Source organism: Heterodontus francisci, chromosome 20 (assembly GCF_036365525.1).
Source record: "Heterodontus francisci isolate sHetFra1 chromosome 20, sHetFra1.hap1, whole genome shotgun sequence".
Lineage (NCBI taxonomy): Eukaryota > Metazoa > Chordata > Chondrichthyes > Heterodontiformes > Heterodontidae > Heterodontus > Heterodontus francisci.
The window spans coordinates 60,326,320-60,345,370 of NC_090390.1; the positions used below are offsets into that span (position 1 = coordinate 60,326,320).

The window sequence follows — 19,051 nt, forward strand, 5'->3', positions numbered from 1 at the left end:
CCAATATCCAAGTCATTTATATATTTTAAAAAAGCAGTGGTCCTAGCACTGAACCTTGGGAAACACCACTGTCTACCATCCTCCAGTCTGAAAAACAACCATTTACCACAGCTCTTTGTTTTCTGTACTTAAGCTAGTTTTTTTTTATCCAAGCTGACACTGACCCTCCTCCTCTATGGACCTCAGTTTTGTTAACCAACCTTTTATGTGGTACTTTGTCAATCACTTTCTTAAAATCCATAGAAACAACATCCATTGCTTTCCCTTCATCAATCTTCTCTGTTATTCCATCAAAAAAATCAATTTAATTAGTCATGCACGATCAGCCTTTTACAAATCTCTGCTGGCTCTCCTGAATTAACTCAAACCTCTCCAGGTGCTTGTTGATTTTTTTTTTTCCCCCTATTTCTAAAATCTTACCCACCACTCACCATTGATGTTAAACTGATCGGCCTGTAGTTACTAGGAATGTCCTTACACCCGTTCTTGAATAAGGGTGTCAGAGTTGCCACTCTCCATTCCTCTGGCACCTCCCCTGTATCAGGAAAAATTGGAAGGTTATGGCAAGCGTTTCTGCTATCTCCACTCCCACTTCCTTAAGCAACCTGGGATGCAAGCTGTCCAGACCAGACAACTTATCCACTCTAAGCCAGCCTTTCCAGTACATCCTTCCTATCTGTTTTCACCCCATCCATTGATTCCTTGACCATCTCCACTTCTACCAATATTTTGTCTGCATCCTGTTCCTTAGTAAACATTGATACAAAATGCTCATTTAAGTATTCTAGCCTTGCCTTGCACCTCTAACCCTTTTTGTTCCTAATAGGCCCCACCCCATCTCTTACTTCCTGCTTACTATTTACATGCCAGTAGAAAATTTTTGGGTTCCCCTATATGTTAACTGCCATTCTATTCTTATATTCTCTCTTTGTCAGTCTTTATTTTCTTCACATCCCTTACTGTATATGGCCTGGTTCTCGCTTGAAGAGTTCATCTGACATGTGTCATACATCCTTTTTTTTTTGTTTCATCGTATTCTCTATCTGCCTTGTCATTCAAGGAGTCCTGGCTTTGGCTGCCTTACCTTTTGCCTTTTTTGGAATGTTCCTAGCCTGTACCTGAAACTTCTCCTGAAAGATCACCCATTGTTCCGTTGCCGTTTCTCCTGTCGGTGTTTGGTTCCATTTTACCATGGCTAGGTCCCCACTAATCCCATTGAAGTTGGCCCTCTTCCCATTTAGAAGTTAGAACCATAGAAAAGTTATGGCACAGAAAGAGGCCATTCAGCCCATCATGTCAGCGTCAGCTGAAAAAATTATCCGCCCAATCTAATTCCACCTTCCAGCACCTGGTCCATAGCCTTGCAGGTTACAGCACTTCAGATGCAGGTCTCGGTGCCTTTTTAAATGAGTTGGGAGTTTCTGCCTCCACCATCGATACAGGCAGTGAATTCCAGACACCCAGCACGCTCTGGCTGAAAAAGTTTTTCCCTCATGTCCCCTCTAATCCTTCTACCAATCACCTTAACTCTGTGCCCCCTGGTAATTGACACCTCTACTAGGGGAAACAGGTCCTTCCTGTCTGCTCTATCTAGGCCCCTCATAATTTTGTAGACTTGTATTAAGTCACCCCTCAGCCTCCTCTGTGTTTTAAGGAAAACAACCCTAGCCTATCCAGTCTTTACTCATGGCTGCAATTTTCAAGCCCTGGCAACATTCTTGAAAATCTCTTCTGTACTCTGTCCAGAACAATTTTGCCCTTCCTGTAATGTGATCAGAACTGTATGCAATACTCCCAACTGTGGCCTAACCAGCATTTTATATGGTTCCAGAATGACATCCCTGCTTTTGCATTCTATGCCTCGGCCAATAAAGGAAAGCATTTCATATGCCTTCTTCACCACTCTATTTACCTGTCCTGCCACCTTCAGGAACCTGTGGACATACAGTTCCTCTACCCTCCTCAATATCCTCCCATTGATGGTGTTTTCTCTTGCTTTGTTTGCCCTCCCCAAGTGCATAACCTAACTCTTCTCCGGATTGAATTCCATTTGCCACTTTTACGGCCACTCAACCAAACCATTGATATTATTCTGGAGTCTACAGCTTCGCTATCAACTACACGGCCAATTTTTGTATCATCATGCCTCCTACATTTAAGTCCAAATCATTAATATATACCACAAAACGCAAGGGACCCAACACTGGAAACCGCCTTCTATTCGAAAAAACTTCTATCAACCATTACCCTTTGTTTCCTATCACTGAGCCAATTTTGGATCCAACTCACCACATTCTCCTGTATCCCATGTGCTTTTACTTTTCTGACCAGTCTGCATGTGGGACCTTGTCAAATGCTTTACTAAAATCCATGTAGACAACATCCTCTGCACTACCCTCATCAATCCTCCTTGTTACTTCCTCAAAAAATTCAATTAAGTTAGATTAGATTAGAGATACAGCACTGAAACAGGCCCTTCGGCCCACCGAGTCTGTGCCGACCATCAACCACCCATTTATACTAATCCTACACTAATCCCATATTCCTACCAAACATCCCCACCTGTTCCTATATTTCCCTACCACCTACCTATACTAGTGACAATTTATAATGGCCAATTTACCTATCAACCTGCAAGTCTTTTGGCTTGTGGGAGGAAACCGGAGCACCCGGAGAAAACCCACGCAGACACAGGGAGAACTTGCAAACTCCACACAGGCAGTACCCAGATTCGAACCCGGGTCCCTGGAGCTGTGAGGCTGCAGTGCTAACCACTGCACCACAACCTTCTCTTAACAAATCCATGCTGACTATCCCTAATTAATCCGTGCCTTTGAGTGGCAGTTTATCCTAGCTCTCAGAATTGATTCTAATAATTTTCCCACCACCGAGATCAGACTGACCGGCCTATAATTATTTGGCCTATCTCTTGCACCCTTTTTTTAAACAATGGTACAATGTTTGCAGACCTCCAATCCTCTGGTAGCTCGCCTGTATCTAGTGAGGATTTGAAGATGATCCTCAGAGCATCTGCTATTTCTTCCCTGGCTTCCTTTAACAGCCTGGGATACAATGCATCCAGCCCTGGTGATTTATCCACTTTCAAGGATGTCAAAACCTCAAGTACTACTTCTCCCATTATATTTATCGTATCTAATATTTCACACTCTTTAACTACAATGTCTGCATCATTCCTCTCCTTTGTGAAGACAGAGACAAGGTACTCATTAAGAACCCTGCACACATCATCTGCATCCATGCATAAGTTACCTTGTACATCTCTGATAGGTTGTACCCTTTCCTTAGTTATCCTCTTGCTCTTAATGTACTGATAAAACATCTTCGGGTTTTCCTTGATTATATCTGCCAATATTTTTTTATGTCCTCTCTTTGCTTTCCTAATTCCTTTTTTACTTCACCCCTGCACTTTCTATACTCCTCTAGGCTTGCTAAAGTATTAAGTTTTTTGTGACTGTCATAAGCTTTCTTTTTCTGCTTTATCTTACCCTGTATGGTTCTAGATAACCAGGGGGCTCTAAATTTGGCAGTACCACCTTTTTTCTTTGTGGGGACATGTCTGCACTGTGACCATAGAATCTTGCTTTTAAATACCTCCCACTGGTTTGCCACTGATTTTTTTTCCTTCAAGTAGCTGTATCCAGTCCACTTTTGCCAGATCACCTCTCAGCTTTGTAAAATTTGCCTTCCCCGATTTAGAACTTTTACTCCTGTTTTATTTTTGTCCTTTTCCATAATAATGCTAAATCTAACTGTAATAAGGTCACTATTTCCAAAATGGTCACCCACTGCTACTTCATCCACCTGCCCAGCTTCATTTCCTAAGATTAAATCTAGAATTGCGCCCTCTCTCTCATTGCGCTTGTTACGTGCTGGCTAAAAAAGGTTCCCTTGAATGCAGTTCAAGAATGTTGTGCCCTTCGCACTGTTTGTATCCCATTTGATATTAGGATAGTTGAAATCCCCAACTATTATTGCCCTTTTGTTTTTGCACTCTGAAATGTGCCTACATATTTGTTCTTCTATCTCCCTTTCACTATTTGGGGGTCTGTCGTACACAACTAGTATTGTGGCTGCCCCTTTTTTATTTCTGAGCTCAATCCATATGGCCTTATTTGATGATTCATTTAGCATATCATCCATCCTCACAGTTGTAATAGATTCTTTAACCAATCATGCTACACCCCCTCTTTTTATTCCCCCCTCGATCCTGCCTCAAAGCTCTACATCCAGGGATGTTAAGTTGCCATTTTTGGCCCTCTTTACGCCAATTTTCCGTTGTCTATCTGTGCCCTCAGCTCATCGGCTTTAAGTTCTACTTTAGATTGTTCCTTACTTATCTCCATTGCTAATCTAAACTTCATGATTTGATGATTACTCTTACCCAAGTGCTCCCCCTTAGACACTTGATCCACTTGGCCCACCTCGTTACCCAGCACCAGATCCAGCAATGCCTCCTTCCTAGTTGGACCCAGAACATACTGGTCAATGAAGTTCTCCTGAACATATTTCAGAAATTCTTCCCCTTCCTTACCCTTTACTCTCCAAATATCGATTGGATAATGTTAATTCAAGTCCCCCAATATTACCACGCTATAGTTCTTGCACATTTCTGTGATTTCCCTGCAGATTTGCTCCTTTCTCTTTTTTCTCTCTCTCTGTCTCTTTTTCCCTCTCCCTCTTCGCCCCCTCTCTCTCTCTCTCTCTCTCTTAGCCCTCTCTCGCTTGCGCTCCCTCTCTCTTCGCTCGCCCTCTCATTATTTGGAGGCCGATGGAATGCTCCCTGTACCAAGATCATACCCTTTTTGCTTCTCAACTCTAGCCAAATGAATTCTGATTTTGCCCCCTCAAGGACATCCTCCCTTTCCAACACTACAATGTCTTCCCTAATCAGTACTGCCACCTCACCCCCCACCCCCCCTTTTATTCCTTCCCTATCTTTTCTGAACACTTTTTGTATCCTTGAATATTAAGTGCGCATGTTTAAACCTTGTTTCCGTTATTGGTAATAAATTATATTCCCACGTGGCTATTTGCGCTTGTAGCTCACCAATCTTATTCACTGCACTCTGTGTTTACATACATGCACTGTGGACCTGTCTTTGTATTCCTTGTAGTTCTTCTTTGTCTGCTGCCATCTAACATGGTACTACATGTGAATGCAATGTTGGCTTATAAGTTGCTGCTGGGTGTCACTCTCTAAACTGGTATTGTTAAACTGGAACTATTAGTATAACAGCACCATTAGACAAATTGGGAACCAATGGAGTAGCTCTAAGTGTTTCCAGCATTCTCTGTTCTTAACTCTAACAGAAGTCATCTGGTCCAGGCTTTACTGTTGACTGTAATATTTTAAGGCTGAGTTGCTTATTGTAAAGATTATAGAATGGAAGCATTAGTTCTCACCATTTCTATTTAAAAAAAAAAAAATGAGCTTGTGTTTTTGACTTGAATGTCCGACCAGAACCTTATATTGTAACCGTCACACATATTTTTGTACTTTTCATGTAATGGCAGTATCGGTGCTGTAATTTGATTTCGTACTTTGCTTTATGCTAGCTAAGTAACTATTCACACCAGCAACAGAGTGTTTCATCCCACTAAGGTAGCCAAATTGAAAAGTAATTTGACAACGTGGGAAGGAGAGAATTTGGTGAATGAGTTTAAACAAATTGTGTGTTGTACACAACCGTTTTTGCAAGATATAAAAATGTTGCAGCTGTTAACTAATTGCTTTTAAAGTTAACTAATAGCTTATGAGTAATATTTTTAATTTAAAAGTTAACTTCAATTTGCCTTTTAAGGTTGGTGTCTCTGAGTGCTGGCCACATGACCTTATCACGCGAGAGGTGGCAACGAGCAAAGCAACTGGAGGTTCTTCGCAAAAGCAGGATACAGCAACAAACCCATGTAAATGGCAACGAACCTTAATGATGGAGTGTCTTTAAAACTCGAGAGTTTATAGAACTGGCGTGTCTGTGGGCTTTATGTAAATTTGAAGAGCTAACATTCCTTCTCAGCCCACCTGCCAAATCTGTCATCAGGTTGAGGAAAAACAATTTTTTCCCTCTTTGTAGATCATTTGTATCAAATTTTCTTACAGAAATTTCTTATAAATCTGAATTCTGACTACATTATTTCCAATGTCTGTGCTTGTACAACATTTTAGTTGAATACATCTGTTTGTGAAAATATTCTCTACATTCCTCTATTACCACAATTTCTCAAATACAAGCTATTTTTGTAATTTTGTAAACTGCATTTGCATAACATTGAACTTGTTTAAAAATTTGCCTTTTTTTAAAAAAAAAAGTGAAATATGAAGAATTCAACAGCTATTACGTTCCTTCTGTTTCTTTCTATTAGTCTAATTGTAGGATGGGGATGAACTTCTGGTGGTGTCTGCACATCCAGATCTAAACTTGTAAACTGACACTGGAACTAGCAGTGTGTCAGTTTGTTTACATGTCATAGTTTTAAGTGTGGAAGACTTTTTTGTTTAATCAAAGATGAGTCAACTTTTAATGTTGAAGCGGTCTTTTATTTATCTCTTTTGATATTGTCACTCAGACTTTACTGGGTATTTAAATTATGTACAAGCTGCCTTCAAACCTTAACTGTATTTTTGCATCTATTTGAAAACTTTTTTTTAAAAATTCAGTAAAGTTATCTGCCAGTGACTATACTGATTGTAGATCAAGTGTGCAATTTGGCACATCTGATGAAGTGGAGTAGAATTCCTGATGGGGCAGATGGGCTGTGGAAAGAGTGGGCATGATGGGCTGAAATGGCCTTTCCTTTGCCCATGCTTTACCTTTTCAATTATGTCGAATATGTGCATTTGGTAACAAGTGAACAGTAGTAGTTTGTAGACTTGTATAAGAATAAGCTGAGTTGTATAATTAGGTTGAAATGAGGCCTGTCAGCAAAGCTTTGGAACAGCCTTAAACATCTCTAACCATTGATTCAGTTAGTCTTATAGTAAACTCCCAGGTTTTTAGTTTTAATCTGAGTAGGTGGATTATGGGACTAAGGCAGTGCATTATCAGACAACTAGCATCAGTTAATCTATTCCATGGCATCATTGTCCCTGCCTGTTTTTTACTGGTTTCTGTGCTATATCAGGCTCACTTGTACCTGAGTAAAACATTCTTGGGGAACCTTAAGCATGCTATATTACTTGCTTATTGGCGTGGCTGGTTAAACGTTAAAAATTCAGGTGAAGGAAGTTATTATAGGACTGTGCAACCTTTTTCCATTTTGTACACCCAGTGGCAGCATTGAGCACTCCCACGCCTGGTACTAAAATTCCCTGTAATTTATCCCAACATTGTAGCTTAGTCCAATTTCAAATGAAGCCTCTATCCACCAATGCAAGATTGCAAATTTGGAGCAATTTTGTGTTGTGTGGTCCACTCTAACTAGGAACTGAATGAAAACTCTCCAAACTTATGTAATATCTGGACCTTACAGCCAGCAGGGAAGGAGAGCTAATCAATCACTGCTGGTTTCATACGCCGATTTTTAAAAAAAAGACAACTTTGTCTACTCATCAAACTGAAGTTCTTCCCAACTCCTGAAGCTGTCATGCATTTAATGTGTTTATTTTAGATCAGACAGTTACTGAATTTAAATATTCATCAAGATGTAGATTTTCCAGCTTGTGGTGGAAGAGTTCCCAAGAATGGGATTTTTAAATATACACTTTGTCAATTTTGCATTCCTCTAGATGACTGATGTTGGTTTTGGGGGATGGAAATTTTTTTTTGCAACTGAGTTTTGGCATTAAGTACTACGGCTATAGCGCAATTTAGATGTAGAGCTCAGGCACCTCTTCACTGTCCTAACAATATGCCTAAGTCTAGGCCTTAAATACTTTTCCAAACTTCTTCTGCACCCCTTTGTAATATACTTGAAGTAAGTATACTACAGTCATGTCTTCCTGACCTTTTTTTAAAAAAAGCATTGCTGCATTTAAGGATTAATAAAAAATGTCTCAATTCTAAGACGATTGGCATGGTGTTCAAAACAGATTTAGAAAGACTTGACCTTTTAATTACTAAGAATTTAAACAAAGCCTGAAGCTGTACAACCACCGAATGAAATCATTTTTGAGGTAAAGGCAATGCACCATGAGGATTTTTTCCTAACTTTGAAATGTTTAAAGATTGAGTCATTTGAAGTTGAGTAAAGAGTAGTTTTTCAGTTTTGTAATGACTTTGCCCCAGGAGCTCATGAATGCACTTGATCTGCTCTCCTTGATTGTTTTGTCCCTAGGTTTTCATTACTGCTTCATTTAACAAACTAATACAGTTGAATAAAATGAGTCTTTGTTTCCTTTTCAAACATACTGACTTTTGTATTTGGTTAGTTTGGAGGTTAGATCAGTTCAATTAATGACATTTCATAATCAGAGTTGGTATGAAAACTAATGGCCTTTTGCTTTATGATTTAAAAGTACTATATTCAAGAACAGAACTCTCTGGGCTGTGTTTGTTGCATAGTTATTTAAGAGGAACACACACTGCACTGTCACTGAACTTTTAAAAGTTACTGCTACTCACGTAAAATTCTCTGCCATGTTTTAAAACTTTGCATCGTTCCATGTTTCTCACAAAAACTAAAGTAAAATTAAAGCGTGGGTTGAATCTAAATTTTCAGAAAGGAATTGTGAGAGTTGTGATCTTTCCGTGTGATCTTTTAAGATTTCTGTACAATGATATCAGGGATATTTACTGTAAATTACTGTTTGTTTTTCTTAAACAAATTAAAAGCTACCTTTTTTTAAACTTGGATTTTTTTTGGGTGGTAATTGTCATTTCTAAAGATTGGAGCCTGAATAGCCTAATGACACTAGTCAAGGTCCCATCTTCAAGACTCCATCTTTGCTGTGATCGCTGGTGTTGCTGTAGGCATTGGCATCCTGAATAACTCAAACAGAATTGCTGCTCTTTCTCATTATCAGGAGTTTTTGATAGGCATGTATGTGGAGTCATTTGGGGGGGAGGGGGTGATTAGCTCATCTAAATGAATTAAAAGTGACAAATAAACGTCTACTTTTGATTATCAGTGCATAGATAGGGAAAATCCTGCACTGCATTGTTGTGATGTTTTGCACCAATGTGTAAACTGAAATATATTGCATTCTCTATTTATAAAGGTGGAAGCATTAAATAAAACCTCATGCGGAATTGTCCAAAGTAGGGAAGAAGAAAAGATCCAAAACTGCTAAACTCATGGAAGTTAAAAGAAAATGTTTTAATTAATTCTTGTGTGTTGGTGTCACTGGCAATATTGGCTTTTGTTGCCCAGTCCTAGTTATGCTGAGATGGTAGCAGGTCTTCTTGAAAGGAAAAAAAAACTTGCATTTTTATATCGCCTTTCATTACCCAAGTACTTTACAGCCAATAACATATTTTTGAAATACAGTTACTGTTGTAATGGTGATCCTATGTTTGTGCTGCCCCCTGTCCTGCGACAGTGAAGGAACAGCAATTATAGTTCGAAGTGAGGATGATATGTGGCTTGGAAGGGAACTTGGAGTTGGCAGTTTTCTCATGCATCTGCTGCTCTTGCCCTTCTGGGTGGTAGAGGTCGAGGGTTTTAAAGATGCTGCCGAAGGAGGCTTTGTCAAGTTGCGACAGTGCATCTTGTAGATGCACAAGCAGTTGATGGTGGGTGATGCAGTGATAATGCCATTGAACATCAAGGGGAGATGGTTAGTGTCATGGGATCTGCGGCACCCTGGAGTGTACACGTGAGCTGTCCTCTGAACTTATCAAATGTTCAGTTAGGTGTACTGACCCTTATTGCAATGATTTTATTTTTTTTGGAACAGACGGTCCTAACAGAAATTGAAACCAAAAACTTCAGATTTCTGGGACTAGCTAGAGGAGACAGTCATTCAAGCTCAGATGGCAGGAAGGTGTATTTTTTTTTTTAAACAGGCAAGTTGAAGAATGTGTTCTGATGAAGGATCACTAACCTGAAACGTTAACTCTGCTTCTCTCTCCACAGATGCTGCCAGACCTGTTGAGTATTTCCAGCATTTTTTATTTTAGATTTCCAGCATCTGCAGTATTTTGCTTTTGTTGAAGAAAGTGAAGTTTGGATCTTGGAGAGTTTTTTTGCCCTTTAGAGGAACTGATTAACCAGACCCAGTGCACAGGGTTGTCACTGAAGGGCACAGATTAAGGTACTAACAGTGGATCCACACCATCAAGCCCATCATGAGCAGAACTGAGAAGGATGCAGGTTTTTTTGGTGAAGATGGTAACTGGGCAGTTGAGGATTAAAGGGAAACTGCTGTCAGTTAGAACTTAGTAGCTGCATCTTGAAAGACCTACCTGAAGAATTTGAGTTTTGAAGTACTGACTCTAATTTGGTGCCTGGCCTGCCAAATGGACTATCCAGTAAATCCTTGAGATCTATGTTGTATTGGATAGTAAATTTGTAATATCTTGACTGGTAATTTTTGTAGTAATTATGTTTAATTTGTTGATTTTGGTTTGATCAATTAAAAGTTATAAAAGTGAAATCTTGTCCATTTGTTTTCTTTTTTGGAGTGTGGGGGGGGGGGGGGGGGAGAAAAGAGAGGGTGCGTGGTGTCGTTCAGTAAATTTAGTTCTTTTGGGTTGTTGGTCTCCTCAGCAATCATAACATTAGATTCTCTCCTGTTGGAGATTGTTATTGCCTGGCACTTGAGTGGACCAAATGTTACTTGCCTCATCAGCTTAAGCCTGAATGGTGTCCAGGTTTTGTTGGATGTGGGGAACGACTGCTTTAGTATGAGTTGCTTCAAATGGTACTGAACATTGCACAATCAACGAACATCCCCACTTCTGACTTTATGGAGAGGTCGTCGCTGAAGATAGTTGGGCCAGGATTATTCATCTAGTAACTTAACAACCAGGAATGGTAGCCTGGTGGTAACGATGGAGGAATAGTCATTGATAAAACAACTGAAGATAGCAAGGGGTCAAGGGTTATCAGAGGTTCCAATCAGATCAGTCATGATCTTATTGAATGGCAGAGCAGGCTAATTCATATGCACCTTCCTTTGAACTTATGACTGCAGCTATTGGAGCCTTTCCTCCCAATCCGCACTGAGTCCAGTTTGACAAGGCTCCTTGGTGGCAGAGTAACAATCAAGCTCGGTGGAGCTTTAGAGGCTGAAGAATATCAGACTACTGTATGAAATTGACAAGCTCGAGGAACGGTATCTCATTTACCGATTAGGCACACTACAGGCTACCAGACTGAACATTGAGCTCAATAATTTCAGAGCATTACAGGCCCCCCCCCCCCCCCCCCCCCCCATTTTACTTTTATTTTTATTTTTTTGTGTTTATTTTACTTAATTTCATCTTAGTTTGTTCAGTTTGCTTACCCACTTTTTTCATGTTTGTACTTGCAGCTGTTCAATTTTCAGTCCGTTAACATCCTATCTGTACTAATGCTGTGTCCTTCAACACGCCATTAACATATTGTTTGCCTTTGCTCCCATGACCATCTGGTCAGCTATTCTGTGACCTTGTCCTATCAACAAAGGAGGTGGTATAATCTCTTGCCCCAGCCCTGCTTTACTTGCTTATAACCTTTCACATTTCTAACATTTGCCAGTTCTGAAGGGTCACTGACCTGAAACATTAACTGTTTCTCTCTCCACAGATGCTGCCAGACCTGAGTAGTTCCAGCATTTCTTCTTTTTATTTCAGATTTTCAGCATCTGCGGTATTTTACTTTTATGATGAAATTAACATACCATTGCTTCAATAAGGATAAGTTAACTGATTTTAAATAATCTCCAATGCATCCTTTCATACTAGCAATTCCAAAATGTCTTCCTTTTTCCTTGAGGTTTCTGCAACCCCCCCCCCCCCCCCCCCCAAATGGCCCTCAACCATGTCCTATTTCCCACACTTCTGCTCTCAACCCTTTCCACCTGCACCCCACCACCCCCACAAACCATAGTAGATCCCCTTATGTTCACCTTCCACCGTTTTTGCATCTGCCATTTACACCATCCAGCATGACGCAAGTACATCTTCCTTCCCCCTTTCAGCCTTCTGAAGGGATCGTTCCCTCTTCGACACTCTGGTCCTCTCCTCCATCACTCCCTCCCAAACAAGCACAGGAGATGCAGTACCTGTCCTTTTACTTCCTCATTGATCAAGGTCCCAAATACTCCTTTCAGGCAAAACAGCGATTTACTTGTATTTTCAATTTAGTATACTGTACTTACTATTCACAAAATCTCCACTAAATTGGGGAAACTAAATGTAGATTGGCAGACCACTTTTGCAGAACACCTCCATTCGCAAGCGTGACTCTAAGCTTCCAGTTACTTGCCATTTTAAATTTTCCGCTCGGCTCCCACTCTGACCCCTCTGTGCTCAGCTTCCTGAGCATTCCAATGAAACTAAGCTCAAGGAACAGCACCTCATTTTTGGAATAGGCATTTTACAGCCTCCTGAACTTTATATCCAAGCCTCCTTAGACAGCACCTTCCAGACCCACAACCTCTGCCAACTAGACGGACAAGGGCAGAAAATGCATGGGAATACCACCATCCTGACTTGGAACTATATCGCCGTTCCTTCACTGTTGCTGGGTCAAAATCCTGGAACTCCCTTCCTAACAGCACTGTGGGTGTACCTACCCCACATGGACTGCAGCAGTTCAAGGCAGCAGCTCACCACCACCTTCTCAAGGGCAATTAAGGATGGGCAATAAATGCTGGCCTGGCCAGTGACGCCCACATCCAATGAATGAATTAAGATAAGAGTTCAACAATTTCAGACCATAACCTCTGACCCATTTTGATTGTGGACAGCAACTGTTTAAGGTAATGATTCTCCTTTCCCAGTCACATTATCACCCTTTTTTGCTTTGCACCATAATGCCTTTTGCCATTTAATATCTCATACCTTCCACCCCAACACAGACCTTTCCTTTTGTTCTCTCCCCTTGCACCCCCCAAAACCCCTCCTCCCTTTCCCTGCCTCTATACTTGCTTAAAAGCACTTGAAAGGTCATCGAACTGAAACGTTAACTTTCTCTCTCCACAGATGCTGCCAGACCTGAGTATTTCCAGCATTCTGCTTTTATTTTAATTAGCTAGTCTTTCAAATAGAGAGAAGAAACCTTGCAATAATCTCCACCAAAGCCACAACCTGTGATTTTTTTTCTCTATTGCTGCTACTCAGCAGCAAAGGGTATTTTTAAATTGTATTTACCTTAGCCAGTATCAGTCTCTTAGCTGTTGAATTGTGTAGCAATTGCTGTATAAAAAAAATTGATATGAAGTTTAGCTTTAACACTTGCACTCAAAAATTATGAAATTAGGTTTTGCTTTAACTTTATTAAAATAATGTATATCATGTCAAAATACACTGAAGTATATTTACCTTTGAATCATGTGGATTTTTAACACTTCAAAGAAACCACACTACTGTGACAAACATGAATAAATAAGCACATTAAAACATTTAAAATTTATAATACCAGGAGTTTATTACAAGAATGGACAGTTTCATTTGCTTTGAAATTCTCTGCAACATAGAGACTGATATGAGACCACAATTAAGACAATCAGGAACCTGCTTTAGATGTCACATTTACAGTACATTTATGAAAAACACAGGCACTAGCTATAGGATCCTACTAATGCTACATCAGATTTAAGTTAAGCTTGCTCTCAGACCCCTTTGCTTATTGTACTTCAGCTACAGGTAATTTTCATTAGGACCTCATCTCTTTGGTAATGAGACGTGATGAGGAAAAATACTCCTTTTCTTGGTAGTTTACACATTGATGAAATACTTCAATCGTGAAATTATCACAAGATAGTCAAATCCCTTCAACTAAACTTGAGCTGCAAGGGAATGTTATGTAAAAACTGAGAAGCAATGAAAATAAATTTAAAAACCTTTAAGGAGTGTTTTGTTCAGTTAGAATCACAACTTCCCATGGTGGCAGTTTCCCTGTACGGGACAGAAGATAAACTATACCAAAATACAACTCACTATCCCACTAATACCATTCAGTGCAACACAAACTATGTGAGCTCTTCAGTTGTGTGGCATGATGTGCTTAAGTTACATGTAGCGTACAACTCCCCTCTAGTGATACAGTAGATAAAGCCATCTGGAAAAGGGCTCGTTTGAGCCCATTACAATTAACTGGGATTACAATGCCCCTAGCCTAAAATGTACTACCACAATTAATATTGCACATTGGCCTGTTCAGTAGTTAGTGCTGCAGTAGCTTAATGAAAGATCCAGGATTACCCAGATTGGTGTACAACAATGACCATCAGAAAACCTCAAATGCCATTTATTTGTTAAAGATCGCATACAAAACTGCAGATACATTTTAAAAGGGCATCTGGTCTTCGGTCATTACACAGTTAATTATTCCACTTAGTCAAGGTTGGAACGATTGGAGTCCACTGGTGGCTAAATTTGGATTATCCTAGTCCGGCACTGTGTAAACATATCTTTCAGCTGGGGATGTTGACCTTCATTTACACTATCAGGGGTTCGCTGAACTTTTCCCACTGCAAAGTTGACCCCCTGGATCAGTCCTGCCTGGGTCATGCTTGCTACTTGGACCATAGAGCTTCGGATCTTGGCAAATGGCGAAACAGCCCTGCTGCCTGCATCATCTGCCGGGGAAGGAGTTGCTTGTAAACCAGCCTCCACTTCAGGTGGATTGGATGTACAGGCTGGACTATCAGGTGGTTCCACTGAAAGAAAAGGTAGATTCGAGGTAGCTGAGGGTACGTCCAGCTTGGAGGGTCTTGATAAAAGCGGCTCCATCACCTCTGGTTCAGATTTAGACTTGGTGCCCAAGATGATATTGTTTTGGTGTTCTTGTTGCTGATTGAAATCAAGTTCTGCAGCAGGAAGTTCTGCAGTTTTGTGCTGTGCATCTTCTACAAACTGGTGACAATAAACATCAGCGGGAGTGTTGAAATCAACCAGTATACCCTCATCAGCATTTGGTACTTTACCAGAAAGTTGGACATCAATCTTGGCTTTACTCACTTGTTCAGGATCATGCTGAGCTGGGTGAATTTCTGAAGGGTTACTTGGAATACTAAAATCTGAACTGCTAATAGATTGTGATCGACTCCCTAACCGTGACCGAGGACCTGTGGCAACAATACCACAGCTGGGAAGAACGTAGTCACACTGCCCCACATCTTCAGGGTCTGTGAGCTGGCAATCATCATCAGATTTGGAATTGGAGAGGAAATCATCAGATGCATAAGAGTCTGAGTCGGAAGAGATCTCTATGTCGGAGTCGGCATCATCTTTAGAGACCACTACTGGTGAATCAGAGCTCCCCAAGCTACTGTCAGACTTCCACAGATTCACCCGCAGGTTTGGTCTCAAGAAATTGACCTTCATCTCCGGCTTTGAAAAGTTGCCAAGCTTGCGAAGACTTCCAATGGTTACATTGGATTTAGTTTGTTTGACTTTCTGATTAAGGGAAGAAAACTTGTTTATAAGAAAATTCTTGCCTTGGGCTAGGCTTGTGCTGCTTGAAGTTTGACTCTTGGATCTGATACCAAGGATGTCTTCATGTGGTTTACTGTGCTTTCTGCAAAAAACAACATTGAATTCAGTAATTTTACAGTATAGAAATTTTAATTCATAAATATTGCTCATGCTTACTACTATAATCCAAGAGAAATCCAGCAAACCAAAAAATTGGCTAAAATTGTGTCCAATCTTTTGCAGCAGTAGATTCGATCAGTTTCCAACAACTTGAGTGGACTTAATCTATTTCAATTGCTTTCAAGCTATTAATTGTATTTAATCATCATGTCCAACTAGTTTGTTTCTAGGTGCCGTTCAATGGAATTTCAACCAAACAAGATTGTTTTGATAAAAGCAAAATGCTGCAGATGCTGGAAACCAAACAAAAACTGAAAATGCTGGAAATACTCAAGTCAGACAAATCTGTGGAGAGAAAAACAGTTAACGTTTCAGGTCGACGATCATTCATTAGAAAGGAAACATTAACTCTGTTTTTCTCCCCAGATGCTGCCTGACCTGAATATTTCCAGCATTTTCTGCTTGTTATAAAAAAAAAGGTTTTTCTGAGGCATTAAGTAATGTAGAAATGCATTTCTCCTTGATAATGCAGAGTGGCTGGCAACACCACAACCACTAGGTAGATGAGTTGGTGTTAATTTTTCAAAATTTGCTATATTCTGGAAAGGTTCCATCAGACTGGAAAGTAGCTAATATAACCCCTTTATTCAAGAAGGGGGGAGGAAGCAGAAAACATGTAACTCTAGGCCAGCTAGCTTAACGTCTGTCGTGGGGAAGGTGTTAGAATCGATCATTAAGGTGGTTATAGCTGGGCACTTAGAAAAACACAAGGTAATCGGGAATAGTCAGCATGGTTTTGTGAAAGGAAAATCATGTTTAACCAATTTATTGGAGTTCTTTGAAGGAGTAACATGCGCTGTAAAGGGGAGCCCATTGACGTACTGTACTTGGATTTCCAGAAGGCATTTGGCAACGTGCCACATAAAAGGTTATTGCACAAAGTAGGTGGTCATGGTGTAGGAGGTAACATATTAGCATGGATAGAAGATTGGCTGGCTGGCAGAAAACAGAGAGTATGCATAAATGGGTCCTTTTCTGATTGGCAGGATGTGACAAGTGGAGTCCCGCAGGTGTCTGTGCTGGACCCTCAACTTTTTACAATTTATATCAATGACTTAGATGAGGGGAGCGATGGCATGGTAGCTAAATTTGCAGATGACACAAAGATAGGTCAGAAAGTATGTTGTGAAGAGGACACAAGGAGGTTGCAGACAGATATAGATAGGTTGAGTGAGTGGGCAAAAATCTGGCAGATGGAGTATAATGTGAGAAAATGTGAAGTTGTTCACTTTGTCAGGACGAATAAAAAAAAGTAGAGTATCACAAATGGAGAACAACTGCAGAACAGGTTTAGTTTAGTTTAGAGATACAGCACTGAAACAGGCCCTTCGGCGCACCGAGTCTGTGCCAACCATCAACCACCCATTTATACTAATGCTACACGAATCCCATATTCCTACCACATCCCCACCTGTCCCTATATTTCCCTACCACCTACCTACACTAGGGGCAATTGCTAATGGCCAATTTACTTATCAACCTGCAAGTCTTTGGCACGTGGGAGGAAACCGAAGCACCCGGAGGAAACCCACGCAGACACAGGGAGAACTTGCAAACTCCACACAGGCAGTACCCAGAATTGAACCCGGGTCACTGGAGCTGTGAGGCTGCGGTGCTAACCACTGCACCACTGTGCAGTGAACTAGGTGTTCTAGTGTATGAGTCACAAAAAGTTAATATGAAGGTACAGCAAGTAATAAAGAAGGCTAATGGAATACTATCCTTTCTTACGAAAGGAATTGAAAATAAAAGTTAGGATGTTATGCTTCAGTTATACAGGGCATTGGTGAGACCACATCTCGAAAACTGTATGCAGTTTTGGTCTCATTTAAGGTAGGATACAAATGCGTTGGAGGCAGTTCAGAGGAGGTTGACTAGATTGATACCTGGTGTCATGCAGGCCCCCACCTGCCAAGAATGAGGCACATTAATTTCACCACATAGACATTACATTTCAGATTGTTACTGGGAAGAAGAGAAGGCCTGTTACAAGGAATTGCCAGGCCCCTGGCCAGAGAGACATTTTTGCATATTAGCAGACAGTGTTGGAACAAACCCTGTTCCCATACAATACACAGAAGAGATTCAGTCAAACCATTCAAGTGACCACCCTGCTGGCCAACATGGGGAATTTTAAGTTGTAGAAGCAGCGTTTGAACTGGCAGAAGGCAGTTTTGCTCCTGGACTGAGAGCATCTCTCTCCTGTTGGCTCCCATCTCTCTTTCTCACCAGCTTCGGAATCCACTGAAGACACATGAATCCCAAGAGAGAAAAGTCTCCTACAGTGAAAAAGGTTTAAGAATACTGGGTCCCAATGAAAAGAAAGATCTATCTGCCAGCAAGGACTCAAAAGTGAGGTCGAAGACCCGTAACAAAAGAAATCCTCTTCAGAAATTGCCTCAAACTGTTCCACTATTTTTTCTTCTGTCTTTTCTGTCTCTATTTGCATGTGCGTATCACGTATGCATGATAGCATGGGGCGGGGTGTGTATCCGTAGGCGTTAACCGAATTAGAGTTTTAAGTTTAAGTTTTAATAAATTTCCATCTTTCTTCTTTAAACCTAAGAAAACCTGGATGTTTGTGCTCATTTCTTTGCATTATAATTGGAAAGTGGTGAACAAGGATTCACTAAGGGGGAGCTAAAAAGTGTTTTTAAAAAAAACCTAGTTACAGGAGGACCAGGTGAAGGCTGAAAGGGAACCCTAGACAAAAACAAGAAATGCTGGATTCACTCAGCAGGTCCGGCAGCATCTGCGGAAAGAGAAGCAGAGTCAACGCCTCGGGTCAGTGACCCTTCTTCGGAACCCTAGACCTCTTTCTCACCTGGTTGTAACACATGGTATGAGCGGGTTTTCTTGAGAGGAAAGGTTAGACAGACTGGGCTTGTTTTCACTGGAGTTTAGAAGAATGAGGGGAGACTCGATTGAAGTATACAAGATCCTAAACGGTCTTGACAAGGTGGATGTGGAGAGGATTTTTCTCTTGTGGATGAGTCCATAACTAAGGGGCATTGTTTCAAAATTATGGGTTGGCCTTTTAGGACAGAGATGAGGAGAAATTTTTTCTGAGGGTTATGTGACTTTGGAACTCTCTGCCTCAGAAGTTGGTGGAGGTGGGATCATTGAATATTTTTAAGGCGGTGGTAGATAGATTCTTGGTAAGCAAGGGAATCAAAGGTTATCGGGGGTAGATAGGAGTGTGAATTCGAAACAAACAGATCAACTATGATCTTAATTGAATGGCAGAGCAGGGTCGAGGGGCCTACTTCTGCTCCTAATTCATATGTTCACTCAAAGGGGACACTGCCAAATGGAAAGCATGAAATGTCACCACTGCCACAACACTT

At 40.7% G+C, this 19,051-nt stretch overlaps 2 protein-coding genes across 4 annotated transcripts in view; one reads left to right on the forward strand and one right to left on the reverse strand.

The window, feature by feature from the left end:
* The window catches only part of mcmbp (minichromosome maintenance complex binding protein), a 43,081-nt gene extending 32,526 nt beyond the window's left edge, over positions 1 to 10,555 (forward strand). For both annotated transcript variants that reach the window (XM_068052892.1, XM_068052893.1), the window contains exon 16: positions 5,823 to 10,555. In XM_068052892.1, the coding sequence (XP_067908993.1) occupies positions 5,823 to 5,949 (127 nt within the window). In that variant the 3' untranslated portion in view covers positions 5,950 to 10,555. The remainder of the gene's footprint in view (positions 1 to 5,822) is intronic.
* A 2,806-nt stretch (positions 10,556 to 13,361) lies between these two features.
* inpp5f (inositol polyphosphate-5-phosphatase F) overlaps positions 13,362 to 19,051 on the reverse strand; it is a 244,755-nt gene continuing 239,065 nt past the window's right edge. For both annotated transcript variants that reach the window (XM_068052894.1, XM_068052895.1), the window contains one exon: positions 13,362 to 15,627. In XM_068052894.1, coding sequence (XP_067908995.1) covers positions 14,478 to 15,627 — 1,150 coding nt within the window. In that variant the 3' untranslated portion in view covers positions 13,362 to 14,477. The remainder of the gene's footprint in view (positions 15,628 to 19,051) is intronic.